Consider the following 23282-nt stretch of genomic DNA (forward strand, 5'->3'; position numbering starts at 1 on the left):
AAATTTTCGACCACACGAGGTCGAAAAAGGCCAATTTTCGACCAAAATTTCGACCACAAGGCATGGTCGCTAACAGCTAGGGTGAAATTTTTTTTGACCCCACGTGGTCGAAAATTTTCGACCTCACGCGGTCGAAATAAGTTTTCTACCTAAATTACGAAAATAAATTTTTCGATCACCTGAGGTCGAAAAAAGTTATTTTTTATTTAAATATTAATAAAAAAATTCGACCGCACGCGGTCGAAAATATTATTTTTATATAAATATTATTTTAAAGTTTTCGACCTCTTGTGGTCGAAATATGAAAGAATATTAAAAAATAAAAATAAAAATCAGAATTTCGACCACATGAGGTCGAAATTTAGCAATATTGTTGCCAGATTTCGACCTCATGAGATTGAAATTCAAAATGTTGCCCAGTTTTTTGACCTCATGCGGTCGAAATTCTAATTTCTGGGTACAATTTCGACCTCACTAGGTCGAAAATTATCAATATCTGGAAAAAAAATTCCAACATTCAGCTGCTTTTACAACAGCCCACCAGCCAATCTCATTCATCAACCAAATCAACAATGCAATTCATCAACATATCCAATTCATTAAAGTACTTCTACAATCATAAACTACAACATTCTACAATCAAATTCAACCTCAAATTCCAATTTAAAGTACTTCTAATTCAAATTACATCTACATTGAAACACTTAAACATCATAAACTTAAACAACCATAAACTACATTCTACAATCAAATTCACCTTCAAAGTACTTCTAATTCGAATTAAAATTACATTCAAACACTTAAATATCATATACATATCCAAGAAAACATAGCAAAATTAGAATCCAAAAGTATACGAATCAAAAAGTCAACGCTGGGTGTTAGAGACATGATCTGAATCCTCCTCACTATCCTCATCCACAAAACCATGATCTACGTTGGCCTGTGACCTACGTCGTCTACCATGGGAAGGTCGTCTATGAGCAATATTGCTTTGTAAAGCCTGGTATTCAAAAACAATATCAGTCAAGTTGTCTCAAATGAACTGGAGAGGAAACTCTGCGAAGAAGAAGAGACTCACGTTTCAATTAAGGATTTCAAGAAAGGTAATGCTTTCTCTATTCCCTCTATATTAGCAAGGGACTGTACAAATGCAATCGGGATCATGAAAAAGAAGGTAAGGAAGAAAAATGCCACAGCAGCAATAAGCCTCCTGATTGACAGTGAAACATAAGGAATTGCCAAATTATCCCAGTAGACATCACGGGGCTCGGGAGCCCACTCAGTTAACCACACTGTTGGATTTCTGGCTTGTTGTGTTTGTGCACAAACCGCAGCTGCCCATCTTGTTCTAAAAGAAACAAATGTTGCTGGCATAATATACTTGGTGCTCCCAATAATATTCATTCTCTCATCAGATATCTGACATGAACACAATCCAATATATTAGGGTCATTATAAGGACTTCTAGAATTAAACACTAAATACCGATAACTGAGGATGTAGCTATAGGTGTCAGTAATAATGTTTAATTATGATAAAATAATTTTAAGGTTTGGAATTCCCACTTTATACATCAGAAGCATAAGAAGCAAGAAAGGACAGTCCCTCCTAAAAATGTTAATTTAAGTTAAGCAGTTGCAGTACACAAAAACCTCAACCACGTAAAAAGATATTGTTGCTACCTACTTTTTTTGAGAGCTTTTCAATTTCAGAAGTATTGAAATCAATCGCATCAACGGTCTTGCCGCATAAGCCCAGAAAACCAGTCTGCTTAATAAAAAGAATATTCCTCATTAGATGTTAGTACTGAGATGTGAGAAGTGGCATTTCTCCTCGCAATCACTACTAGCTAATATTAGAGCAAAAATAAACTATTAACAGTACCTTTGATGTTGGCCTTTTGGACTGATTTCTAGTATACTTGAGTTGATAATAGTCAAGCCAATTCTGCTCTTTCTTCTTCTCATTGACTAGCTTTGTCAACTTGTTGGCATTGTATACAACCTACACATTAGTTACAGGAAAATAAAATAAGTGTTTGTTCATGATAGACTGAATCCTCCTGCCCTATTGGTGTTAAAAAACTGCAGCTTTAATAAATAAGGTAACTAGTATAGAAATGTGAATGTAAAGGTAAATAGAAAAATCTCTAGATTTTATTTCCAGAGAAAAGTGACTACCTCATTTGATTTTAACTGTGAAAGGATCTAAGCAAATTAGAAAAACAAAAAAACATATACTTCTGTCATATTTAAAATCCAGTTCTTTCTAAGCCATTTCGCACCAGTTGACCATGTTAATTTTCACATAAAAAATGTACACAATTTTTTTTGAAAATAAGAGACAATGTGTTCTACAAGGTATCAGATACTAAAAGGTATGAGCAACTACATATGGTAAACTCATGTTCTGCCCCTCCTGCATCGAACTCTCAATAACACCATGTTCTTCACCTTCTAAATTCATGTCATTATATTCCTCCATGCATATGACAGATGATTTGAGAATATATCAAAACGTTAAGAGCTACAAGTATAGAAGTCCTTTAGAGGTCAGTACAAAAGCAAAAGAGATGTAACACTTTGCAGAATTCTACTTTGGAAGACAGCAAGTGATTTAAATGAGAACATAGGTGTATGAATTGTAACCTGATGAGTTAAGTAATGATCTTGATGGTTGACCATGAAGAAGTGCTCTACCAGCTCACTCACTGACTCATCAGCATCTGGTGACACATTTCTGACAAGTACCTGGGCAGAAAGTATTTGTTAGAAAACATGCATCAGTCATACTAGGCATACTGGGTATGTTGTTGTTGTAATATTAAAGTTCATAATCTCACTTGCTATAAAGTAAATTTATAAGTTATAACCAACCTTTGCCTAAGGCTTAGTTTACAGATTAAAATTGCCATTGTAATAGATCAACAAGGGTTATGGTTCTTACTGTAAATTGATCTGGTCGTCGACGTTCAGATGCAAGAAAATGCAACCTCATCGATGCAACTATCTCATACTCTCTTTTCAGCACATAGCAAGTCCAGAAAGTAAAGATGTAAACAATTTGACCAAAAAATCCCTTAGCTTGAACAGGTTTATACATGGTTTTATGGTGTTATTGTTTTCTTGCTTGTTTATTTTGTTGTCTTTATTTAATTATTTATTTATTTTACTCTTGTACTAGGAAGAAGCAAGAATTGAGATACTGAGAAAGATGGTTGAAGAAACAAGTGAGATTGAACTAAAATCCAAATCAATTGGCTAAGGCTGCAGGAATGAGCAGAACAAAACTAGATAAGCGCTTGGTTAATGCTAAAGAATCACAAAAGAAGATTATTCAATGCTATAAAGGGCTTATTGTATCTGTTACAGCTTCATATCAAGGCAAAGGATTAAGCTTACAAGATCTAATACAGGTCCCTACTGTAGTTTAGTTTTATTGCTACCGCAATTCTGTTTTTTCTTGGACCATAATCACCCCCTTCTTCACTGCCAATTACAGGAAGGAAGCATAGGTCTACTTCATGGTGCTAAAAAGTTCAATCCTAATAAGGGATATAAGCTTTCTACTTATGCTTATTGGTGGATTAGGCAAGCTATCACTAGAGTCGTAGCAAACAAATCTAGAGTTATTAGATTACCGGTAAGCTAATGCATCATTAAGGATTTCTTTCTCTTCTATATTCACTATTGTGTGCCATGAAATGTTGAATAATTCAGCAATATCTGTCTTGTTCTACATGGGCTATTTCAGCATAACACGTGCAATCAAATGCTGAATAATTCAGCAATATTTGCCTGCGAAAATCATAATAATCGCTCATATAGTTTACTAAGAACATGCACATTGGGTCATCTGGTTCATGAACTTCTCTAGTTTAGTAGATACATGTATAGCTGCCTTTCTCCTTTCTTAAGTACATGACCGTAGGATAAATTTTGATTAGTGAAATGCATTGGTTAGTCTGTCATATGCAGGGCAGCATATCTGAGCTTGTCCCAAAGATTTGCAATGCGAACACTGAGTTAAGCAGAAAGCTTCGGCGAATGCCTTCCTACGATGAAATTGCAGAAGCTCTTGATCTGGATGTTTCAACTGTTAGACTAGTTATCGAGAGAAACCGAGCACCAATTTCCATTGATCAAATAGTAACTAGCCAAGGCTACATGTCATTGCAGGTTTGTCCCAAATCTTTCTTGTTTCAACAATTATTTTCTTAAATTACCGTTAAAAGGAAAAAATACACTAGCGGGTCAAACAGAGAAATCATTTGAGTTAAGAACAAGATTTCTTACAGTTCAGATGCTTTGATGAACAAGATTAATTGGAATTTCAATTTGAATACTACAACAACAACATTCAATTTCAACTCAAAACCCAAAAATAAAGTTAACATTCTAAACCCTAAAACAAACATTGAACAATCAATAAAGTTAACAAATCTACTAATTAAACTACAACTATACAAAGTAATGCAACTAACAATGATAAAATGATATTGAAAACCAAAAACCAAAAAAATAAAAAAAACTAACCTAGCTCACTGTTCAGTCGGCGGCGGCTGGTGGCTGCTCCAGTGGTAGTGGTGGACGGCGTCTGCGAGTGTAAACTTCTATTGGATCTTCTTGCCTGGATAATCTGTCCCTTCCTTCAGCCATATTTTTTTTTCACAATATATTCAACTGAAAACAAAAGGCAAACAAATATTATATAATCATTCAATCAACTACATCTACCTGTGAGAGGTGATTTGAATCATCTAACTGTGTATCTCTATTTGAACCCATTTCATTTCCAAACAAGTAAATGGGTCAATTTCATATACCAGATTGAATCTTTTACCAAAAAGCAAACAAAGAAATATTATCCAAATCATCTAATACCTAAAACAAACATTGAACAATCAATAAAGTTAACAAATCTTCTAATTAAACTACAACTATACAAAGTAACGCAACTAATAATGATAAAATGAGATTGAAAAACAAAAACCAAAAAAAAAAAAAAGACTAACCCAGCTCATTGTTCAGTCGGCGGCAGCTGGTGGCTACTCCGGTGGTTTAACTGGATGGCGTCGCCTACTTGGAGAACGCCAGTGTTGATGGGGTGGTGGGAATTTTGAGGAAGATGAGTTTAGAGAGGGTAAATTTTTTTTGAAAGAGAAGAGAAAGTTTTGGGGGGAGATGAAATATTTTCACCAGCCTATGTGGGTGTATTATTTATTGAACTTTTTCGACTGCATGTGGTCGAAAAAATTAAGCCAGATTTGAATTAATTTTTTCGACTTCATGCGGTCGAGATTTGATTTTTTTTTAATTAATTATTTTATATTTATATAATTTACTTCTGTGCAAAATGATTTTTTTCATTTATTATTTGTACAAAAAAAAAAATCGACCTCATGAGGTCGAAATCATATTTTCCCGTAAAAAAACGACCCCATGTGGTCAAAATCCTAAAGAAAATTTTAAAAAAAATTAATTTGGAAATTTCGACCTCGTGTGGTCGATTTTTTTTCCACCAAAAAGTGAGGTCGAAATTATTTGGTCGAAAAATTCCTTTTTTTTAGTAGTGTATGGCCTGGTATGATATCTATTGCGTGCACACCACTGCAGTTGGGTATGGGCAACACCGAGCCTTGTTATGGCCGGGTATGGATGACACCGAACCTACATGGTCAGGTATGGTATCATTATACGTATATGTATGAAATGTTTTCTTTAGAGAGAGGTTAAGTATGTGTTACACCCCGTACCTCGGAAAAGCACTGGTTAAATTTGAATGTAAATATGTCGAGCTATGGCTAGGTAAAACAACTTTGGAGTGTGAGAAATGAAGCATTATTAAGTATATTGTTTAAGTAAATGATGAATTATGATCTTATAAGTCATAACCGGGAAGGACAACCTTGGAACTAAAGGAAATGACCATTATCAAGTATGATTAGTGATAAATATCATGTATGGAGAGTTTCGGAAGATTTCGGGATCAAGCAAATCGAAGAAAATAAGTTTGACGAAAATTTGGAAAAAGTTGGCAGGATTTTGGGCAGATTTTTAGTCAACTTTGGAGGGGTATATCTTCTAGTATATTAATAGTTTTAAGGTGTTTCAAAAGCCTAAAATGAAGCTGGTCGAGTCTAGTTTTCAACGCAACAAACTGCTCATCTATACGCCGTCGGAGTAGATAATTATGGACGTTACAAGTTAGGCTGACAGAGCAGAAACGCACTACTACAGTGCTGCTACAGTACCGACTCTAGAATTCTTTAAAAGGGGTTTTGCCCCTTATTTTTCATCAATAAAACCCTCTAAGCCTCCCCAAAAATCTGGAAACTTCCACCAATTTCCACACATCAAATTTTTAAGCCCAAATAAGCTATAATCCCCGAATTCTGGCTCGGACAGCATATAGTTGCGATTACAAAATCGTATAGCGACGAGTTTTGGCTCAAGTTCAAGGAGGAAAGTGAATATATAGCAATAAGATTGGGAGTAAGGTATGGATCTCCTATTATTAATGTTAATTTCGGTTTACTTACGGAGATAAAGTCATTAAATAATCGTATAGCGAGTTGGTTAATTGTGGAAATCGGAAAACATCGTGTGGGATGTTTATGGAACATGATGGTGTGGGAAATGATATTGTTGATGTTGGAATTGTTGTTGTTGTTGTTGGTTGCTGGATTGTGTTTTCGGGCTAGGCATATAAACAGGGGAGATGCTGCCCGAATTTCGGCAGATTCTAAAAAGATTTTAATTAAGGGCTTGAGACAAGCATGTGACAATAAGCCTAACAATAGTGTGAATTCTCTTGAATGTAGATTTCCGAGCTTGGAAGGACAAGCGCTAAGTAGTTAAGGTTAAGGCGACTGAAAAGGTATGTTAAGGCTAGTCCCTTTCTTCTAAAGGCATGATTCATTTCTTATGAATCCAATAGGTGTTTTCCGAATGTCCCATGATCCCATTATGTGAATCCATAAATGTTTTCCAAGAATATTCTTATTCTCAAAAGCTAGAGATTCATGATTCATAGAGTTCTTATGATGCTAAAGATAAACATGTTTTATGATGACGGTGATCCTATTTCTAGAAACTCCTATGTTATAATTCCGTACATATGTTTCATAACCTCCTTACTTCCAAAAGTTAGAGTTCATGATTCAAAGGCATGACTTCTTCCTTGACAATCCATAAATGTTTTCCAAAATGTCCCTATTTTCCGAGTCAAAGATTTATGATTCTATAAGCTTTTATGACAACAACAACGGACATGTTTTTACAATGTTAATGATGATGCTAAAGATGAGAATGTTTCTATGATGATTACGACGATGATGATGATTTCATGTTTAAAAGTCCCAAGCTTATGATTTCAATGTGAATATGAGAATGTTGAGTTATTTTTGTGATTTTCTTGATTTTTATTCATTGTTGTTGATCTCGCCTTATAATAATTGTTCCTTCAAGGTGAGATAGAGCGATGATGATTATTCCATAATATAATCGGAGGTTACCGACCTTACGTCACTCCGATGTATTTATAGCTTTTATTTGGCTCTCATGCATGCTTTATATATATGCATGTATTTTCTCACACCACGTCACGCTATAGTCGACCGGGCATGGCACGTAGATGTGCACACCACTGCAGTGGGCATGTTATGATATTGCCCCGGACGCGGGAGGCCCGGACGCGGGCTAATGATGATAACACCGAGCCTTAATGGTCGGGCATGATACTATATATATGACACCGAGCCTTAATGGCCGGGCATGGTACTATATATATGTATAAGATTTTTTTTTAAAAAAAGGCTAAGCATGCATGAAACCTCCTTATGAGGCATCCAGATGTACATGTTATCTCTCTTATTCCATGTTACCTTTTATATCTATATTATGTTGTTATTCATGTCTTACATACTCAGTACATCATTCGTACTGACGTCCCTTTTTGTGGACGCTGCGCTCATGCCCGCAGGTGTTATACCCCATTTCAACCGGGTTAATTTAGAGTACAACATATTGGTGATTCCTATTTATTTTTATTTTTAGGAGTCGCCACCTAATTAATTTAACAGTGAATTAGGACACCTAGATGTTAACTAAGGTAAAGTTAAAACTAAACCTCCATTAATTGTCTGCTTAACCAATGTGATTCTAGGTAAGGGTTCTTTATTATCCTAAAGGGAAGGGGTTAGGCATCCTTTAGAATCCGTTAACTACGGTTATCCGGCCAAACTTAGGTTAATTAATTAAGGCTAAATACAATGCTTAAATTTTAGAAAATGACTTAAAAATATTGCTAAAGTTTTAAAAGAAAATAATGTTAGTTAAAATAAGATTCACAGAAAATACAATAATTTGTATAAAAGAGACTTTAAATGCCATTTTGAAAAACACGACTTATGAATGTTGTTAAGGTTTTAAACGAAAGTATAATAGTGTTGTTTAAAATAATACTTGTAGAAAACATAATAATTTGCGTAAAAGAAGATTCTAAATATTAAATGAGACTTGAAAATATTGATAAAGCCTTAAATGAAAGATACTATTTAATAAGATTTATAGGAAATGTGATAATTTGCATGAAATAAAACTTACAAGCATTGTTAAGATAAAAAATGTCATTTAAAGAAGACTTATAAATGTGGCTAAACTTTTAAATAAAATGTTGTTTAACATAAGATTTGTATAAAATGTAATAGTTTGCATATAATGTGATAGCTTTCAAAAAAAAGGGTTACCAAATTTGGATCTTTGGATAAAATTATGTCATATGGATATGGTGACATAGACAATCTAAACTTATCTTTATAAATAGGATACAAAAGAAATGAGTTTTCTTTCTCTTTCTTTATTTGCTTTGTTTAACGTTAAAAATATGTATAATTGGGTAAATCTTGAAAATGTTTATAAAACATACTCGGATTCATATTTTGTGTGTTAATGACGTTTTGAAATTTTAAAATAGTAAGGATAAATATGATTCCTTTATCTAAAAAATGTGTAATCATACTATTTTGAATGTCAATTATTCTAAGAAAGATAAATATTCTAGATATTATAAATATTTCAACAGAAAATAAGAAGGAAACTTATGCAATTAATTGTTGGTTTTCTTGAAATTAGCTACCCATTACTAAAAAAAAAAAAACTAAACTCCACTAACTTCATTATGGTTCATCTGATCTAATAAGACAAAATAAACTGTTAAGTCATATGAGGCGAATAAAATACACAACAATAAAATAAGGAAGAGAGTAAAGAGTGAATGGGTTAGGCCCATTTTCTTGGACTGTTACTGCGGTCTGTTGACTGTTGGGCTTCGGCCCAGCAGCCTTAATAGGTTGCTAAGAACTGTTCATCGCCTATTGGGCTTCAGCCCAGATTTTTGCTTTCCTATGTGGCTGCGGACAGGGCTGGACACAAGAGGAGTCGTGTTGGGCTTTTAGCCCAACGCCAAGTGCGGAGGAGAACGAGTCCCTCGGACTCGTATGCGATAATCATGCATAAAAACGGAAGGAAAAGATTAGTAAATTATCAATGAATAATGTTAAACATATGAAATATAAACTCAAAACAAATCAGCAGATTGTGTATATACTATGTATATTTAAGTATACTTCATGGATACACATTCATATCTGTTTTAAATAGAGGTATACCAGTAATATACGTAAATATACATAACCAACTGAAATATACTTGCAGCAACGCACAAAATTTAAACAACACCACATGATAATATAGACTACGCACAGGACCTGCTAATACATATTCATTCACGTGAAGATGCTCGGAATATAGATTAAGTATACTGGCAACGTACAACACATATCAAGCCTAAACATGGCATACAAATATCTACTGAATTCAGGAGGGATATTCATGGTATTCAGTCACGTTTCCAGTTCATATTCTTTGTATTAACAAGGCAAAGCACTAATAATTGCAGCACAACATCATTCCTGCCAATAGCTAGCAATTCTGCTCGATTAAACTACAAAAGGGTAATTATCTTTTCCTCTCCAAAGTACAAATTTTCAGCCCAGCAGTACCAGTTCCAATTTCAGTCAACGTAATGCATTATTTGAACACAATATTTAATATATCATGCGATATTCCAACAAAAGCACAAACCATACGGGACATACACATCTTTGAACCAAAACATGACATTTCCAGCATTCATTAACTAATTCAAATCACAGGCCACAACAATTTATACAGAATTATTTAAGTCAAGGTCGGCTGTTCTTAAGATTCAAAATGTCTAGAATACAACAGTCAATAATCAATCAATTTGAACCCAAAGCATTTGTTCATTGGCATTCCCCAAGCTAATCTCATAACAAAATATAAACATTCCAGTTATGGCAGACTAAATGACATGCTCTTATCTGATTCAAGAAATTCATCAGCACAGGACACATAATATACATGAATGACAAAAGACCATGCTATCATTTTCAGTTCAACTGTCCAAACTTTATGCAAGGCAGTTTCAAATCACCCAAACTGAATTAAATGCATCACAAGCTGGACTGGACCACAGGTGATTCAGCTATGTTAAGGTGCTTAGCAGGACAAGAAATGAAATCAAACTGAACTAAACCAACACCAAAACTTATCAGAACCAACTTTGCACACTATGATAGAGGCATTAAGGATACCATATTAAACTTAAGAAGATAACAGTACTCTTAACAGATCTCTTTCACACTATTTGATAAACTGCTCGTATGCTAAATATAACCAGTAGTTAAACATGACAAACGTTATACCTTTGATCAACTAAATAGACTGACCAGATACCCACATAGAACTAAATTACTCACATAGGTATTTCAAACCTATATGACTCCTACTTTGGCTGCAGGGTTCGACATACAACAAATTTTAGACTTCTTAAGGCCACACATTATTTTGAAATGCTATCTCTGTTGGACTAACTCTTCTTTTTAGATTCAGCCACCCAAATAACAAGCTATAACAATGGACTTATCAAAACAGCAAATTTAAAGAGACTCTGGATTTAGAGTTATTTGCTACTGTTTTAAAATCTACGAACAACATCTGCCTGGAAAGAAAAGGGACCTGCTTTGATATTCACCAGAACCCCAAAGACACTTTCACATAATTCATGAAGCAATATGGAACCTTGTAAGGTAAGAATAGTTTCAACAACTCAACTCCAATCCATACATTTAGAAAACACAACGACTAAGTTAATCAACACTGAAAAACAGATTACCATAAGGAGACAAACGTGCTAACTAGCTGAAACAAATTAGTGACACTAACCTAATAGCTTAGCCAATCACTATAACAAACTACTAACAATGGCAACAAATTGGCAATAATAACAATAAATTAATCACATGGCTGATTACTGATATCTAAACCAGTTCTAAATCAAAGAAAGGCAGATCGAGCTGATGCAAAAGGGGGAAGCATACAAGCACACATGTGATCTATTCATTTTTTTTTTAATTTAAACCAAACTGGTGATCTGCCTCATTTTCCTTTTTATCAACATACCAGCAGCTATCTAAAGGGAGAGAATAAATAAAACACCAAGCAGAATCTGTTTGCATTTAAAAGCTGAGAGATTTTAGTCACATAAGATTTTAATCATTCAGACCATTTTTAGCTTTCTTTAACAGGAATGAACATGACATTCACTTCTTTTACTTTTAACAATGCAATTTCTGCATCAAAAGATAGGAAGAAACTTTATTCACTTGGTTATATTCAATGGAAGCTAGAGATTGTGAAGCATAGGATGCTATACCCATACATAAGCTAAAGAATTCAGTCATCACAACATGGCACCAACAAACAGAGTGAAGGCTACACAGTGAAGTATGGACAGGACTAAACACTCTATTTATGCACACCTAATATGAGTAACAGTACCATTAATCAACTCACGTAATCAAGTTTATATCAGTAAAAGCATTATAGACCTAATATAACCTCATCATACCCAAAAAAACAGGACATATACCGACCATATAGAAACTAAACAGCGCGATTCCGAGATAAACACATAGACATTGTCAACTACTAAGCGCGATTAACATATAGGCATTTATTTAATCTATCAGCATATAAAATACTTCACAAACCACTAACTGAATTAACATAATAATTGCTAGATCATGAAGACAATATCTAATGCTAACACATAACAAACTAAGAAGCTACAAATGCAGAAGATGAAAAATAAACAGAAGGGGATTGACGCACCTTCTTCGGGTGCAGCGAAGTGAGGCTTCGGATCCTTCGATCTTCCTCGAAAACACCACGAATCCCGAATTCGTATACACTCGAACTAAACAAATACCGAGGGCAAAAACAACAGAAAAGAAGGTTTAATTTTTTGACTCGATATCCAGAAATATTGCAACTATTGAGGATTAATATATTTTAGGGAATTTGGGGGTTCAAGATCTTGTTTTTTTTTTATTCGAGTTTTTGATCTGATTTCAGTGTCTTTCGATGATCTTCTGTTTTTGCAAGGGAATTCTTTTTGGGTTCCCAAAAAAACCCTCCTTTTTTCAGACGATTCAACCCCATTTTATAGGGTTTTGGGTCGAAGGAAATGATGAAGGGAACAGAGGGAGAAGAGGAGCGGGGACAGAGGGAAGTGGAGGCGGCAGAGGCGTGGGGGACAAGAGAAGGTGGAGGCGACAGTGGCGTGGGGAACAGGGAGAAGTGGAGGTGGCAGAGGTAACGTGGGGGAGATGACGATGAAAGAGGGAGAGAAGAGGAAGGATGGGGCGGCTGATGAAGGAAAGGGAAAGAGAAGAGAAAGAGAAAAGGGGGGGGGGAGGGGACTTAGGTTTAGGAAAGAGATTGGGCCGTCCGGGTCGGGTCGGTGGTGTGGGCTGGGTCAATTTTCTTTTGGAATGGGTATTAAAATGAATGGGCTAGATTTTATTTTAAGTGATAATGGGCTAGTCCGAAAATAATGTTGCTGATTGGGCTTTGACTTAGGGCCAGATGAATTAAAAATATGGGCTGAGTGAAAGAAATAGTTTGGCTTCTAAATTTAAACAAAAGACCCATTTTAATTAACTATATACTAAGTGTGCTAAAATATAAAATATGTAATTATTAGTGCTCAGGTAAAAAATAAAATTATACGAGGTCGTAATAGCCATGCAATAATATTTCGAAAGTCCACAGTAAATAAACACTATTATTTAATTATGCGAAGATAAATGCGATGTGTGTGCGTAAGCTGGCAAAAATGCTGAAATGATAAAATGTGAATTATAATAATATTGGTAACAAAATAACAACAACAACAACAACAACAACAACAACAATAATAATAATAATAATAATAATAATAACAACTAGTAATTGTAATAGAATAATGAAATATCAATATTAATAAGAAGCTAACAATTGTAATAATATATATATATATATATATATGGTATTTCGGAGGAGAGGCGGGACATAATTGGGTGTCAACAACTTGTCCCTCTTTGCCCGGTAATGATGAAAAGAGTTGTCGGGCAAAGACGTTGACTCAGTAGCCTATTTTGTCCCGGCTAAAGGAAATTTGAGAGGATTATGATCGAACTCCGGTCTCTGAGTTGCCTACATATCGCGGGCTGCACGAGAATCAGGTCGAGTGTAGTTCTGGGATAACTACGACACCTCATGACTAACGCATCCCGATTGGCGCGAGTCTTTGCAAAATTGTCCCAGTGTCGAATTATGATGACACTGGGTATTATGATAGAACTTGGGAATTCTGAAAACTGAATTGCTGGAATGCAAGAGGAATATTTGGGGTTGGAGATGAGTGTTCGAGGAAGATCCTTGACCCCTCTCGAGAAGTCTGATTATCCTTCCCAAAATATTGCCCCAGTTCGTTGCCGAAGAAATAGTTCCACGAGTTGATGTGTGACGCCAACTTTAATATTATCAAAAGCCACAAGCTAAAAACAATTGTTAGCAATAAAGAAATATATGTGTAAATAAGACAGGGTTGGAGAAGTTTACACTTTTAACCCCTGTTTGAAAGTTGAATCCGCAACATACTTTGGAGATTAAATTTATGGCTTCCACTTGAAGAAGAATTAAGTCGACATTGATATCCACTTTAACGAAATCTAAATCCACATCCACGTTTATTTTAAGGAAATCTAAAATATAAATCCATATTCACTTCCACTGTACAAAAAATATAAATCCACATCCACTTCCGCGGTGTAAAAATATAAATCCACATCCACTTCCACGGTACAAAAATATAAATCTACGTCCACTTCCACTGTAAAAAAAATATATATAAATCCACATCCACTTCCACTGTACAAAAAATATAAATCCACATCCACTTCCACGGTACAAAAATGTAAATCCACGTCCACTTTCGTGGTACAAAAATATAAATCTACGTCCACTTTCGTGGTACAAAAATATAAATCCACATCCACTTCCACTGTACAAAAAATTTAAATCCACATCCACTTCCACTATACAAAATGTAAATCCACGTCCACTTTCGTGGTACAAAAAATATAAATCCACGTCCACTTCCACTGTAAGAAATATAAATCCACATCCACTTCCACTGTACAAAAATATAAATCCACATCCACTTCCACTGTACAAAATATAAATCCACATCCACTTCCACTGTACAAAATATAAATACACATCCACTTCCACTGTACAAAATATAAATCCACATCCACTTCCACGGTACAAAAATATAAATCCACGTCCACTTCCACGGTACAAAATGTAAATCCACGTCCACTTTCGTGGTACAAAAATATAAATCCACGTCCACTTTCGTGGTACAAAAATATAAATCCACGTCCACTTCCACTGTAAGAAATATAAATCCACATCCACTTCCACTGTACAAAAATATAAATCCACATCCACTTCCACTGTACAAAATATAAATCCACATCCACTTCCACTGTACAAAATATAAATCCACATCCACTTCCACGGTACAAAAATATAAATCCACGTCCACTTCCACGGTACAAAATGTAAATCCACGTCCACTTTCGTGGTACAAAAATATAAATCCACGTCCACTTTCGTGGTACAAAAATATAAATCCACATCCACTTCCACAAATTTTGTAATGCAAGAAAGATAAGTCCACGTCCACGTCCACAATGTTTATAATGTAAAAAGATAAATCCACTTCCACATCCACAATATCCACATTGCAGAAAAATAAATCCACGTCCACTTCCACAAATTTTATAATGTAAAAATATAAATCCACATCCACGTCCACATCCACGAAGTCATTCGCGTGAAAAATGATAAATCCACGTCTACTTTCGCAAAATTTATAATGCAAGAAAGATAAATCCACGTCCACGTCCACGTCCTCAATGTTCATAATGTAAAAGATAAATCCACTTCCACGTCCACAATATCCACAATGCAGAAAATAAATCCACGTCCACTTCCACAAATTTTATAATGTAAAAATATAAATCCACATCCACGAAGTCATTCGTGTGAAAAATGATAAATCCACGTCTACTTTCGCAAAATTTATAATGCAAGAAAGATAAATCCACGTCCACGTCCACGCCCACAATGTTCATAATGTAAAAGATAAATCCACTTCCACGTCCACAATATCCACAATGCAGAAAATAAATCCACGTCCACTTCCACAAAATTTATAATGTAAGAAATATAAATCCACTTCCACGTCCACATCCACGGTAAAATATAAATCCACATCCACTTCTACAAATTTTATAATGTAGAATTTCCTGTCCATGTCCATAAGATTCATAGGATGGAAATTTAAATTCACGTCCATTTTCACAAATTGTATAATGTGAGAAAGATAAATCCACGTCCACGTCCACGTCCACAACATTTATAATGTCAAAAGATAAATCCACTTTGACGTCCACAATATCCACAATGTTTATAATTGAGATATAAATCCATGTCCGCTCTCACAATTTGTAACGTAGAAATGTATATCCACGTTTCTGTCCACATCCACAAAACTATTCGTGAAGTGATATAATTCCACATCCGAATTCACATCCTGTTGTGACGTGGAGGTTTTTCCAACATTTCGCGCACTTTCTAGTTCAATTCTACTGAAGGAAAAAAGGGAAACTTTGGATGCGGATTCCGGGGAATAGAGTTGTCCCCGAGGCTCATACCCAACTTATTACGTCTAAGACATGCCCTAGAAAGAAAGGTGAAGCCTTACATACCTCTTTCCGCTCCTTTTGCTATTCCGAATTCAAGCTGCAAATCCGCCAAAATCTGCAATTTGGTCATATTTACCAAACTTTGGTTAGAGCATTTAGAATTGGAATCTTAAGATAATACTTGGCTATCGAAATTTCGGCAGCACTTCCCCTGTAAATACACCATTCCCAAAATTCAACTTAACCAATTTTTAATCAACAACAATCCGGGAATTCAACCCGGCCAAACTATCAACATAATGTCAACAACCATACTAACAATTTCCATATTCAACCCAAGATACATCATAACAACTCAATCAATATACTATTTTCTTCAAAACCTTCCAACTCCAATAAAACAATAACAACCTAATAATATATATATATATATATATATTCCAACGACACCATACCAATATCATTGTCTTTCATACATGCAAAAACATCACATTCAATATACATAAACTTCTAAATAAGTCTCCAACTTCTACAACTCCACTAAGGTCATTAAGCATTCATTAACAACAAAGGATCCACAACACAACAACAACCAAAACACTAAATAAAACTTGCTCACCATTCCTCTACAATTTAGCAAATATACACGGCTAAACATCATGTATACACGGCCACATATACACACCACACACTCACGACCACAACATGTTTTCCACACTTCCATGGATTTCATCAACCTTTACATACTACAACATACATAATCACCTATAACACATAAAGATAAGTTGATTCTTACCTTTCTTCTTGACTCCCCAATTGACTAGAATTGTGACTTGCAAGAATATGAAATCTTCTTGTTCCAATGAACACTCCACCTTGTTAAGGGCCCTCCAATTAGTAGAGAACAATTTTTGAAGGAATTTTTGTAAATTTTCTTGTTGGTTTTTGCTCTTGGCCGAAATGGCCTTCAAGTTTCTCCTCCTTTTCTCTTGTTCTTGTTTCTTGAACTTTCTAGAGAAATTAGGTGAATAAGATGACTTATAAGTCATCTTTTGGGTTATCAATTTTACCCCCATATGGGCTTGGCCCATCAAGAAAGAGGTTAGAAGGCCAACCTTGGCCCAAAGTGCTCTAGCCCATTTGTTTTGGCACTTCATGAAAAATTTTAATTTTTCAAATTTCCAATTTTATCCTTCGTCTTCCTCCGTATATCCACGAGTCATATTGCAAATTTCCCTTTATGCCCTTGACCTTTCTCATTATTTCCACTTCTAAATTTTTCATAAGCAACTCATATGCCAAACAAAATAAAATATGGCCTTGCTTGTTGTCTTCCCGCAATTGTCTTGAATTATCCGATTGCACAAAATGGGGGATATAACAATCGATTCACAAGAAACTCCTAAAAAACTGAACTACTAGAATGAAAATAAACTAAGACGAGGCAGAATTTACCTTTTTGTGGTACAGTGAACCGGGTGTCGATGGGGTCTTGAATCTATGCTCGAACTCGAACGAACCCGAATCCGATTAAAGTAACTAAAGTTTCAAAACGAAAAATGAAAATAGAGTAATTGTTGGTCGCGGCTAAAGTTCACCGGAAAAAGGGAAAAATCAAGCTTTTAAAATGGTCTGTGTCCCTTGAAAAAAACTGAATCCTCCCTAAAAACACTGAATCCCCTTCGATCTCCTCCCAATTCGGATTATTTATAGGATTGTGATTAGAGTTTAAGAGAAGAGAAAGAGGAGCGGGGGAGTGGGGTAGCGGCGGTGAGTGGAGAGGAGCGGGGGAGTGGGGTAGCGGCGGCGTGAGATGGAAAGGAAAAGAGAGAAAGAGAGGTAGGGTAGAGAGAATGAGGGAGAAGCGGCTGAAGAAAAGGAAAAAGAGAAAGAGGAAGAGAGGTAGGGTTTAGGAAAAGAATAAGTGGGCCGGGTCGGGTGTTGGAGTGGACTGGATCGGGTAGAGTTGTGGGCTGGACCGAATGGAAATGGTAGTGGACTGATTTGGACTTAAATGTTGGTCCAAAAATATTGATCCTTCTCCTCTATTTAATTATTTTTGGGCTTAACAACTAGTACAATATATACTATGTGAAGACAATAATTAATATGTAGAAAATAAGGATTTAACAAAGTATTATCTTGTAATTAATTTAACGAGTCCAAACCCGAAAATGAAACGATGACGAACCATTTAAAATTTTTGATAAAGTAATACTAGTAATATTCATAGTAAAGTAGTGAAAATGAAAGTAATGATATTAATAGTAGTAGCAGTAAAAAATAAAGTGTTTAGCTCGTCAATGAATTTAGAAGCCCGAGTAAATAAATTGAAATAAAGGAGGGACAAAATTGGGTGTCAACAGATGTCCCTCTTCGACCGGAGACGATGTAAGAGTTTTCGGGCGAAGAAGTTGACGTAGTAGCCAATATTTGTTCCGACCAACAAGTATGGACTCAGAATAACTTGAGAAAATATGGGTTAGGAGAATTGGTGGACAATATTATGGGATGGAAAGAATTATAGTCGAACCTGTTGAGAGAATGTTATTTATGGGTTTATAACTTTGCAGGGGTTGTAGACAGGTGACAAGAATGTTCGAGAATGGAACATATGTTTATAGCCTCCTAATTATAAATGTGGCGCGCAGCCCACCTATAAGTAGGACTCTACTAGACACGATGTAAATTCTCAAAAAATGCCCAGTGTTGAGTTTTGGAGACACTGGGATATAGACAGGCTTACAAGATTATGAGAGGAGTTGATTGAGTAGAGTCTTAGCGGTGTATATGAAAGAAAAATCAACCTACGTATCACGTATTTGTGGACATAGACGGAATCGAGTTCGAGAGTAGATCCGTGACCTTTGCTTAGGAGTTTGATATTCCTCTTCAGCAAATTTGCCCCAGTTCACTGCATAAGATAAAGTTCCACGTTGCGTTGTGTCTCTGTAGGTTGTATTTTCTGTCAAAACTGAAATTCATGTCAAAATCAGTAATACAGTTTGGTATAAAGTTGAAAGTGTAAAACTTATAAAGAGTGTAAATGATGATAAATATGAGTGTGAAAGTGAGGATGAAGATAAGGCCGTGTGGCTTATAATGAGGCAGTGTGGCCAAATGTCGTCTCTGGTTGTCTTCAGGGACTTGAATGAATGTGTGATGTGTATGCCGAGGATGTAATAATATCTCCAGTTGTATTTGGAGACTTTAATGATAGTAATAAGGCCTCCGGCTGTCTCCCGGGACTCGATGATAAATGATGTCTGCGGAATTAAAGTAAGTAAAGTAGATGATAAAGTAAAGTAATAAAGTAAAGAGTAAAGTAAGTGTATAGCTTGTGCAGGTGAGGCTGTGTAGCCATGTGATGTCTCCGATTGTGTTCAGAGATTTGATATAAATTCCCGTAAAGTCCGGGGTAAATTAAAGTATGATGTCTCTGTAAAGTTACGGTAAAGTCGTTAAAGTATGTAAAGTAAATGATGCAGATCCCTGTAAAGTTCAGGTTAATGTTTCCGGTTGTTTTCGGAAACTTGATGTGATCCTGTAAAGTTCAGGATAAAAATGTAAATGATGTCTCCGGTTGTTTTCGGAGTTATGATGCAAACCCTGTAAAGTTCAGGATAATGTCTCCGATTGTTTTCGGAGACTTGATGCAATCCTGTAAAGTTCAGGATAAAATGTAAATGATATCTCCGGTTGTTTTCGAAGTCATGATGCAAACCCTGTAAAGTTTAGGATAATGTCTCCGGTTGTTTTTCAGAGACTTGATGCAATCCTGTAAAGTTCAGGATAAAATGTAGATGATATCTCCGGTTGTTTTCGGAGTCATGATGCAAACCCTGTAAAGTTCAGGATAATGTCTCCGGTTGTTTTCGGAGACTTGATGCAATCCTGTAAAGTTCAGGATAAAATGTAAATGATATATCCGGTTGTTTTCGGAGATTTGATGCAAATCCTGTAAAGTTTAGGATAAAGTAAAGTGAATGATATCTCCGGTTGTTTTCGGAGATTTGATGCAAATCCTGTAAAGTTCAGGATAAAGTAAAGTGAATGATATCTCCGGTTGTCTTTGGAGACTTAATGCAAATCATGTAAAGTTCAGGATATGGTAAAGTAAAGGATATCTCCGGTTGTTTTTGGAGATTTGATGCAAATCCTGTAAAGTTCAGGATAAAGTAAAGTAAATGATATCTCATGTTGTATTCAGAGATTTGATGCAAATCCTGTAAAGTTCAGGATAAAGTAAAGTGAATGATATCTCCGGTTGTTTTCGGAGATTTGATGCAAATCCTGTAAAGTTCAGGATAAAGTAAAGTGAATGATATCTCCGGTTGTTTTCGGAGATTTGATGTAAATCCTGTAAAGTTCAGGACAAAGTAAAGTGAATGATATCTCCGGTTGTTTTCGGAGATTTGATGCAAATCCTGTAAAGTTCAGGTGAATGCAGATCCTGTAAAGTTCAAGATAAAATTGTAAAGTGAATGCAAACCCCTGTAAAGTTTAGGTGAATGCAGATCCCTGTAAAGTGCAGGGTAAAATTGTAAAGTGAATGCAAACCCCTGTAAAGTTCAAGTGAATGCAGGTCCCTGTAAAGTTCAGGGTAAAATTGTAAAGTGAATGCAAACCCCTGTAAAGTTCAGATGAATGCAGATCCCTGTAAAGTTCACGGTAAAGTTGTAAAGTGAATGTAAACCCCTGTAAAGTTCAGGTGAATGCAGATTCCTGTAAAGTTCAGGGTAAAGTAGGTAAAGTTGGTAAAGTAAATGATAAGGTGGAGAGTAGAGTAAGAGTGTAGCCGTCTGGCTTATGAAAATGAGGTTGTATAGCCAAAAGATGCCCCCGGTTGTCTTCGGAGACTTAATGATAATTCCTACAGCTTCAAGTGGTACCTCAAACATACCTAAGGATCAACAAGATTGGTTCATTTTTCTTCAAAGATTTTGAACTATACCTATCCTCATGTTTCAAGTGCCCTCATCGGAGAGAAAGTCCCTTTTCACATATATTCAGTATTTTTGAACTTTGGGACGTCTAGAGAAGTACACTCAAACTCAGAAAGATGTTCATATGCTAGCAATTGTGATACCATAAGCTTGGCCGCCATGTAAGTATCCACTAATGTGAGAACCCTTAGAATAGAATCACGTCGGGCTTGTTATGGGGTTGTAATGTAGGCTTGGGAAATGGGTAGGATATTATTTGGGTAAGGAGTGACTAATCCTTCCCTGAACGTTGCACTATGTCTGTGCTTGGTATTTGTATGCTCTGACGCTGATCTGCTTCGTTTTATTGTCCTTTTCTTATGTACTTGTGCGACTTCTTTTGCAAGTTGGAACCTTTGTTTTTTTTTTTTTTGGAGTTCGGGGTTGTATGCCCGAGACTCTGAGGGGATTAAGAAAATTCACCTGGGTTGTATGCCCGAAGTCTTGATGATAATTCCGGGTTGTATGCCGAAATGTGAAAAAAATGAAATAGGAATAACGGGTTGTATGTCCGAGATCCCGAATGACTTTTTTTTTTTGGGTTCCTTCTTGCTTTGGAGGTCATTGTTCGTCATTGTTTTTATGGGACTTTTGTATCTTTTGTCATTGGAAACTTCAGCTTGGATCTTTATCCGCGATTGCACATTTCTAGTACGCTAGCTCAGGGAGGTTGGGCACAGAAGAATGCAGCAAGGAAAACAAAGAGAGCAGGTGCGACAAGAGGTAAGTAAAACAACCGCAATCACGAGAATTAGGCAGAAGGTTGAGCAGTTTCTGTTCAGGGAAACAAAAGAGAAGAAGAACAGCTGGAAAAGGAAAATTTCTACACAATCAGATGGCATACTTTTTTACAATGGTTCCAGCAATCACAGAAAATTGGCTAAAGAACTAAACTGAATGTATCAGATTTAATCCAGACTGAGACTTATTAGAGATAGGCAGAATTAAACATTTCAGACTCAACAGCCTATCACAAATTATAAAGCCAAAGGGATCAAGTAATTTTGACACAGAAAAGAATTCTTCTCCAACTTTGAAATTTCAGATTCACGGGAACAACTAAATAACAAGTCACAATATAGTATACAACCATAGTTCACTTATAATGTCCAAACAAACTCATTTTTTGTCTTTAGTCCTTATGAAATCAAATAACAGGTTTCAATTAGTCCTATTATTAACATCTTTTTGACTTCAAATCATTTCAAATTGTATGTCAAAGTATTTATTGGACTACTCAGTCAAAGTAGCAAGTTGTGATGCTTATTTAATCCTATCTTCTAAAACAATAAGGATACTTAACAACTTTCAGAATTCCAATCCCCAACTCAGTCAAAACCATTTCTACCAAGATTGTAAACATGCTAACAATATTTTCAAGTTATCCAAACACTTAGTTAATAGTTAAACCCCAATCTTATTAGTTTAGATAGTAAAAGAGGACTGGAAGGGATCAGCAGTCCAAAACAAGCTCAAAATATCCAGTTTTCACAGAAGTGGCATTCAGAGTTAACAAACGACTTCTTACCTTACTTTTAGAGGAACATATCACTCAAAACAATGCTTCACATATCAAGCAAGTGTATTGCTTTAAAATGAATCAAATAATACACACTGATCACATTTAACTAAAACCAAACTGAACCAAACACCTACAAATATTAATTCCAGATTTTCAAAACAAATAGCCTCATTTCAATTAATATAACATCGTCTTAATGAAACAACTCAAACATCCACGACGTAGTACTTAGACTATACCCCCACCCTTTACCCTTTTTTTTAATTTTTTTTTATATGAACCTAACAGATTATAAAATTTGCTAAGCACTAATTACAAGCACCTTGATATGGTTAAACAGGAACTTCAACATGCATAAGCACTACTTAATTACCAACAAGACCTCTTCGATTACACTCACATAGCAGACTGCTTAAATTCACGAAATTACTACTAAATCGATTCACAAGAAACTCCTAAAAAACTGAACTACTAGAATGAAAATAAACTAAGACGAGGCAGAATTTACCTTTTTGTGGTACAGTGAACCGGGTGTCGATGGGGTCTTGAATCTATGCTCGAACTCGAACGAACCCGAACCCGATTA

The 23282-nt window shown here is 35.6% G+C and overlaps 2 protein-coding genes across 2 annotated transcripts; one reads left to right on the top strand and one right to left on the bottom strand.

The window, feature by feature from the left end:
* Positions 1-791: 791 nt before the first annotated feature.
* Positions 792-4903, bottom strand: LOC132611426 (calcium permeable stress-gated cation channel 1-like). Its single transcript, XM_060325855.1, has 6 exons — positions 4539-4903; positions 2652-2753; positions 1888-2007; positions 1690-1770; positions 1082-1422; positions 792-1003 (listed from the first exon to the last, which is right to left on the bottom strand). The coding sequence occupies exons 2-6, from the start codon at positions 2685-2687 to the stop codon at positions 934-936; spliced, it is 648 nt and encodes a 215-aa protein (XP_060181838.1). The 5' UTR covers positions 2688-2753; positions 4539-4903; the 3' UTR covers positions 792-933.
* LOC132612141 (RNA polymerase sigma factor sigD, chloroplastic-like) lies at positions 3278-22066 on the top strand. Its single transcript, XM_060326472.1, has 6 exons — positions 3278-3418; positions 3505-3645; positions 3981-4181; positions 12598-12743; positions 21794-21897; positions 22038-22066. Exons 1-6 carry the CDS (start codon positions 3278-3280, stop codon positions 22064-22066), a joined length of 762 nt encoding a protein of 253 aa, XP_060182455.1.
* Positions 22067-23282: the final 1216 nt, after the last annotated feature.

Source organism: Lycium barbarum, chromosome 9 (assembly GCF_019175385.1).
Source record: "Lycium barbarum isolate Lr01 chromosome 9, ASM1917538v2, whole genome shotgun sequence".
Lineage (NCBI taxonomy): Eukaryota > Viridiplantae > Streptophyta > Magnoliopsida > Solanales > Solanaceae > Lycium > Lycium barbarum.

Coding starts and splice junctions, on each gene's coding strand:
- LOC132611426 (XM_060325855.1), bottom strand. CDS start 2,687: ATGGTCAACCATCAAGATCATTACTTAACTCATCAG. Junction 1,423..1,689: donor TTGAAAAGCTCTCAAAAAAA/GTAGGTAGCAAC, acceptor TGTTCATGTCAG/ATATCTGATGAGAGAATGAA. Junction 1,004..1,081: donor TTGAAATCCTTAATTGAAAC/GTGAGTCTCTTC, acceptor TTTGAATACCAG/GCTTTACAAAGCAATATTGC.
- LOC132612141 (XM_060326472.1), top strand. CDS start 3,278: ATGAGCAGAACAAAACTAGATAAGCGCTTGGTTAATGCTAAAGAATCA. Junction 3,419..3,504: donor GCTTACAAGATCTAATACAG/GTCCCTACTGTA, acceptor TGCCAATTACAG/GAAGGAAGCATAGGTCTACT. Junction 12,744..21,793: donor GAGAAGTGGAGGTGGCAGAG/GTAACGTGGGGG, acceptor TGGAAACTTCAG/CTTGGATCTTTATCCGCGAT.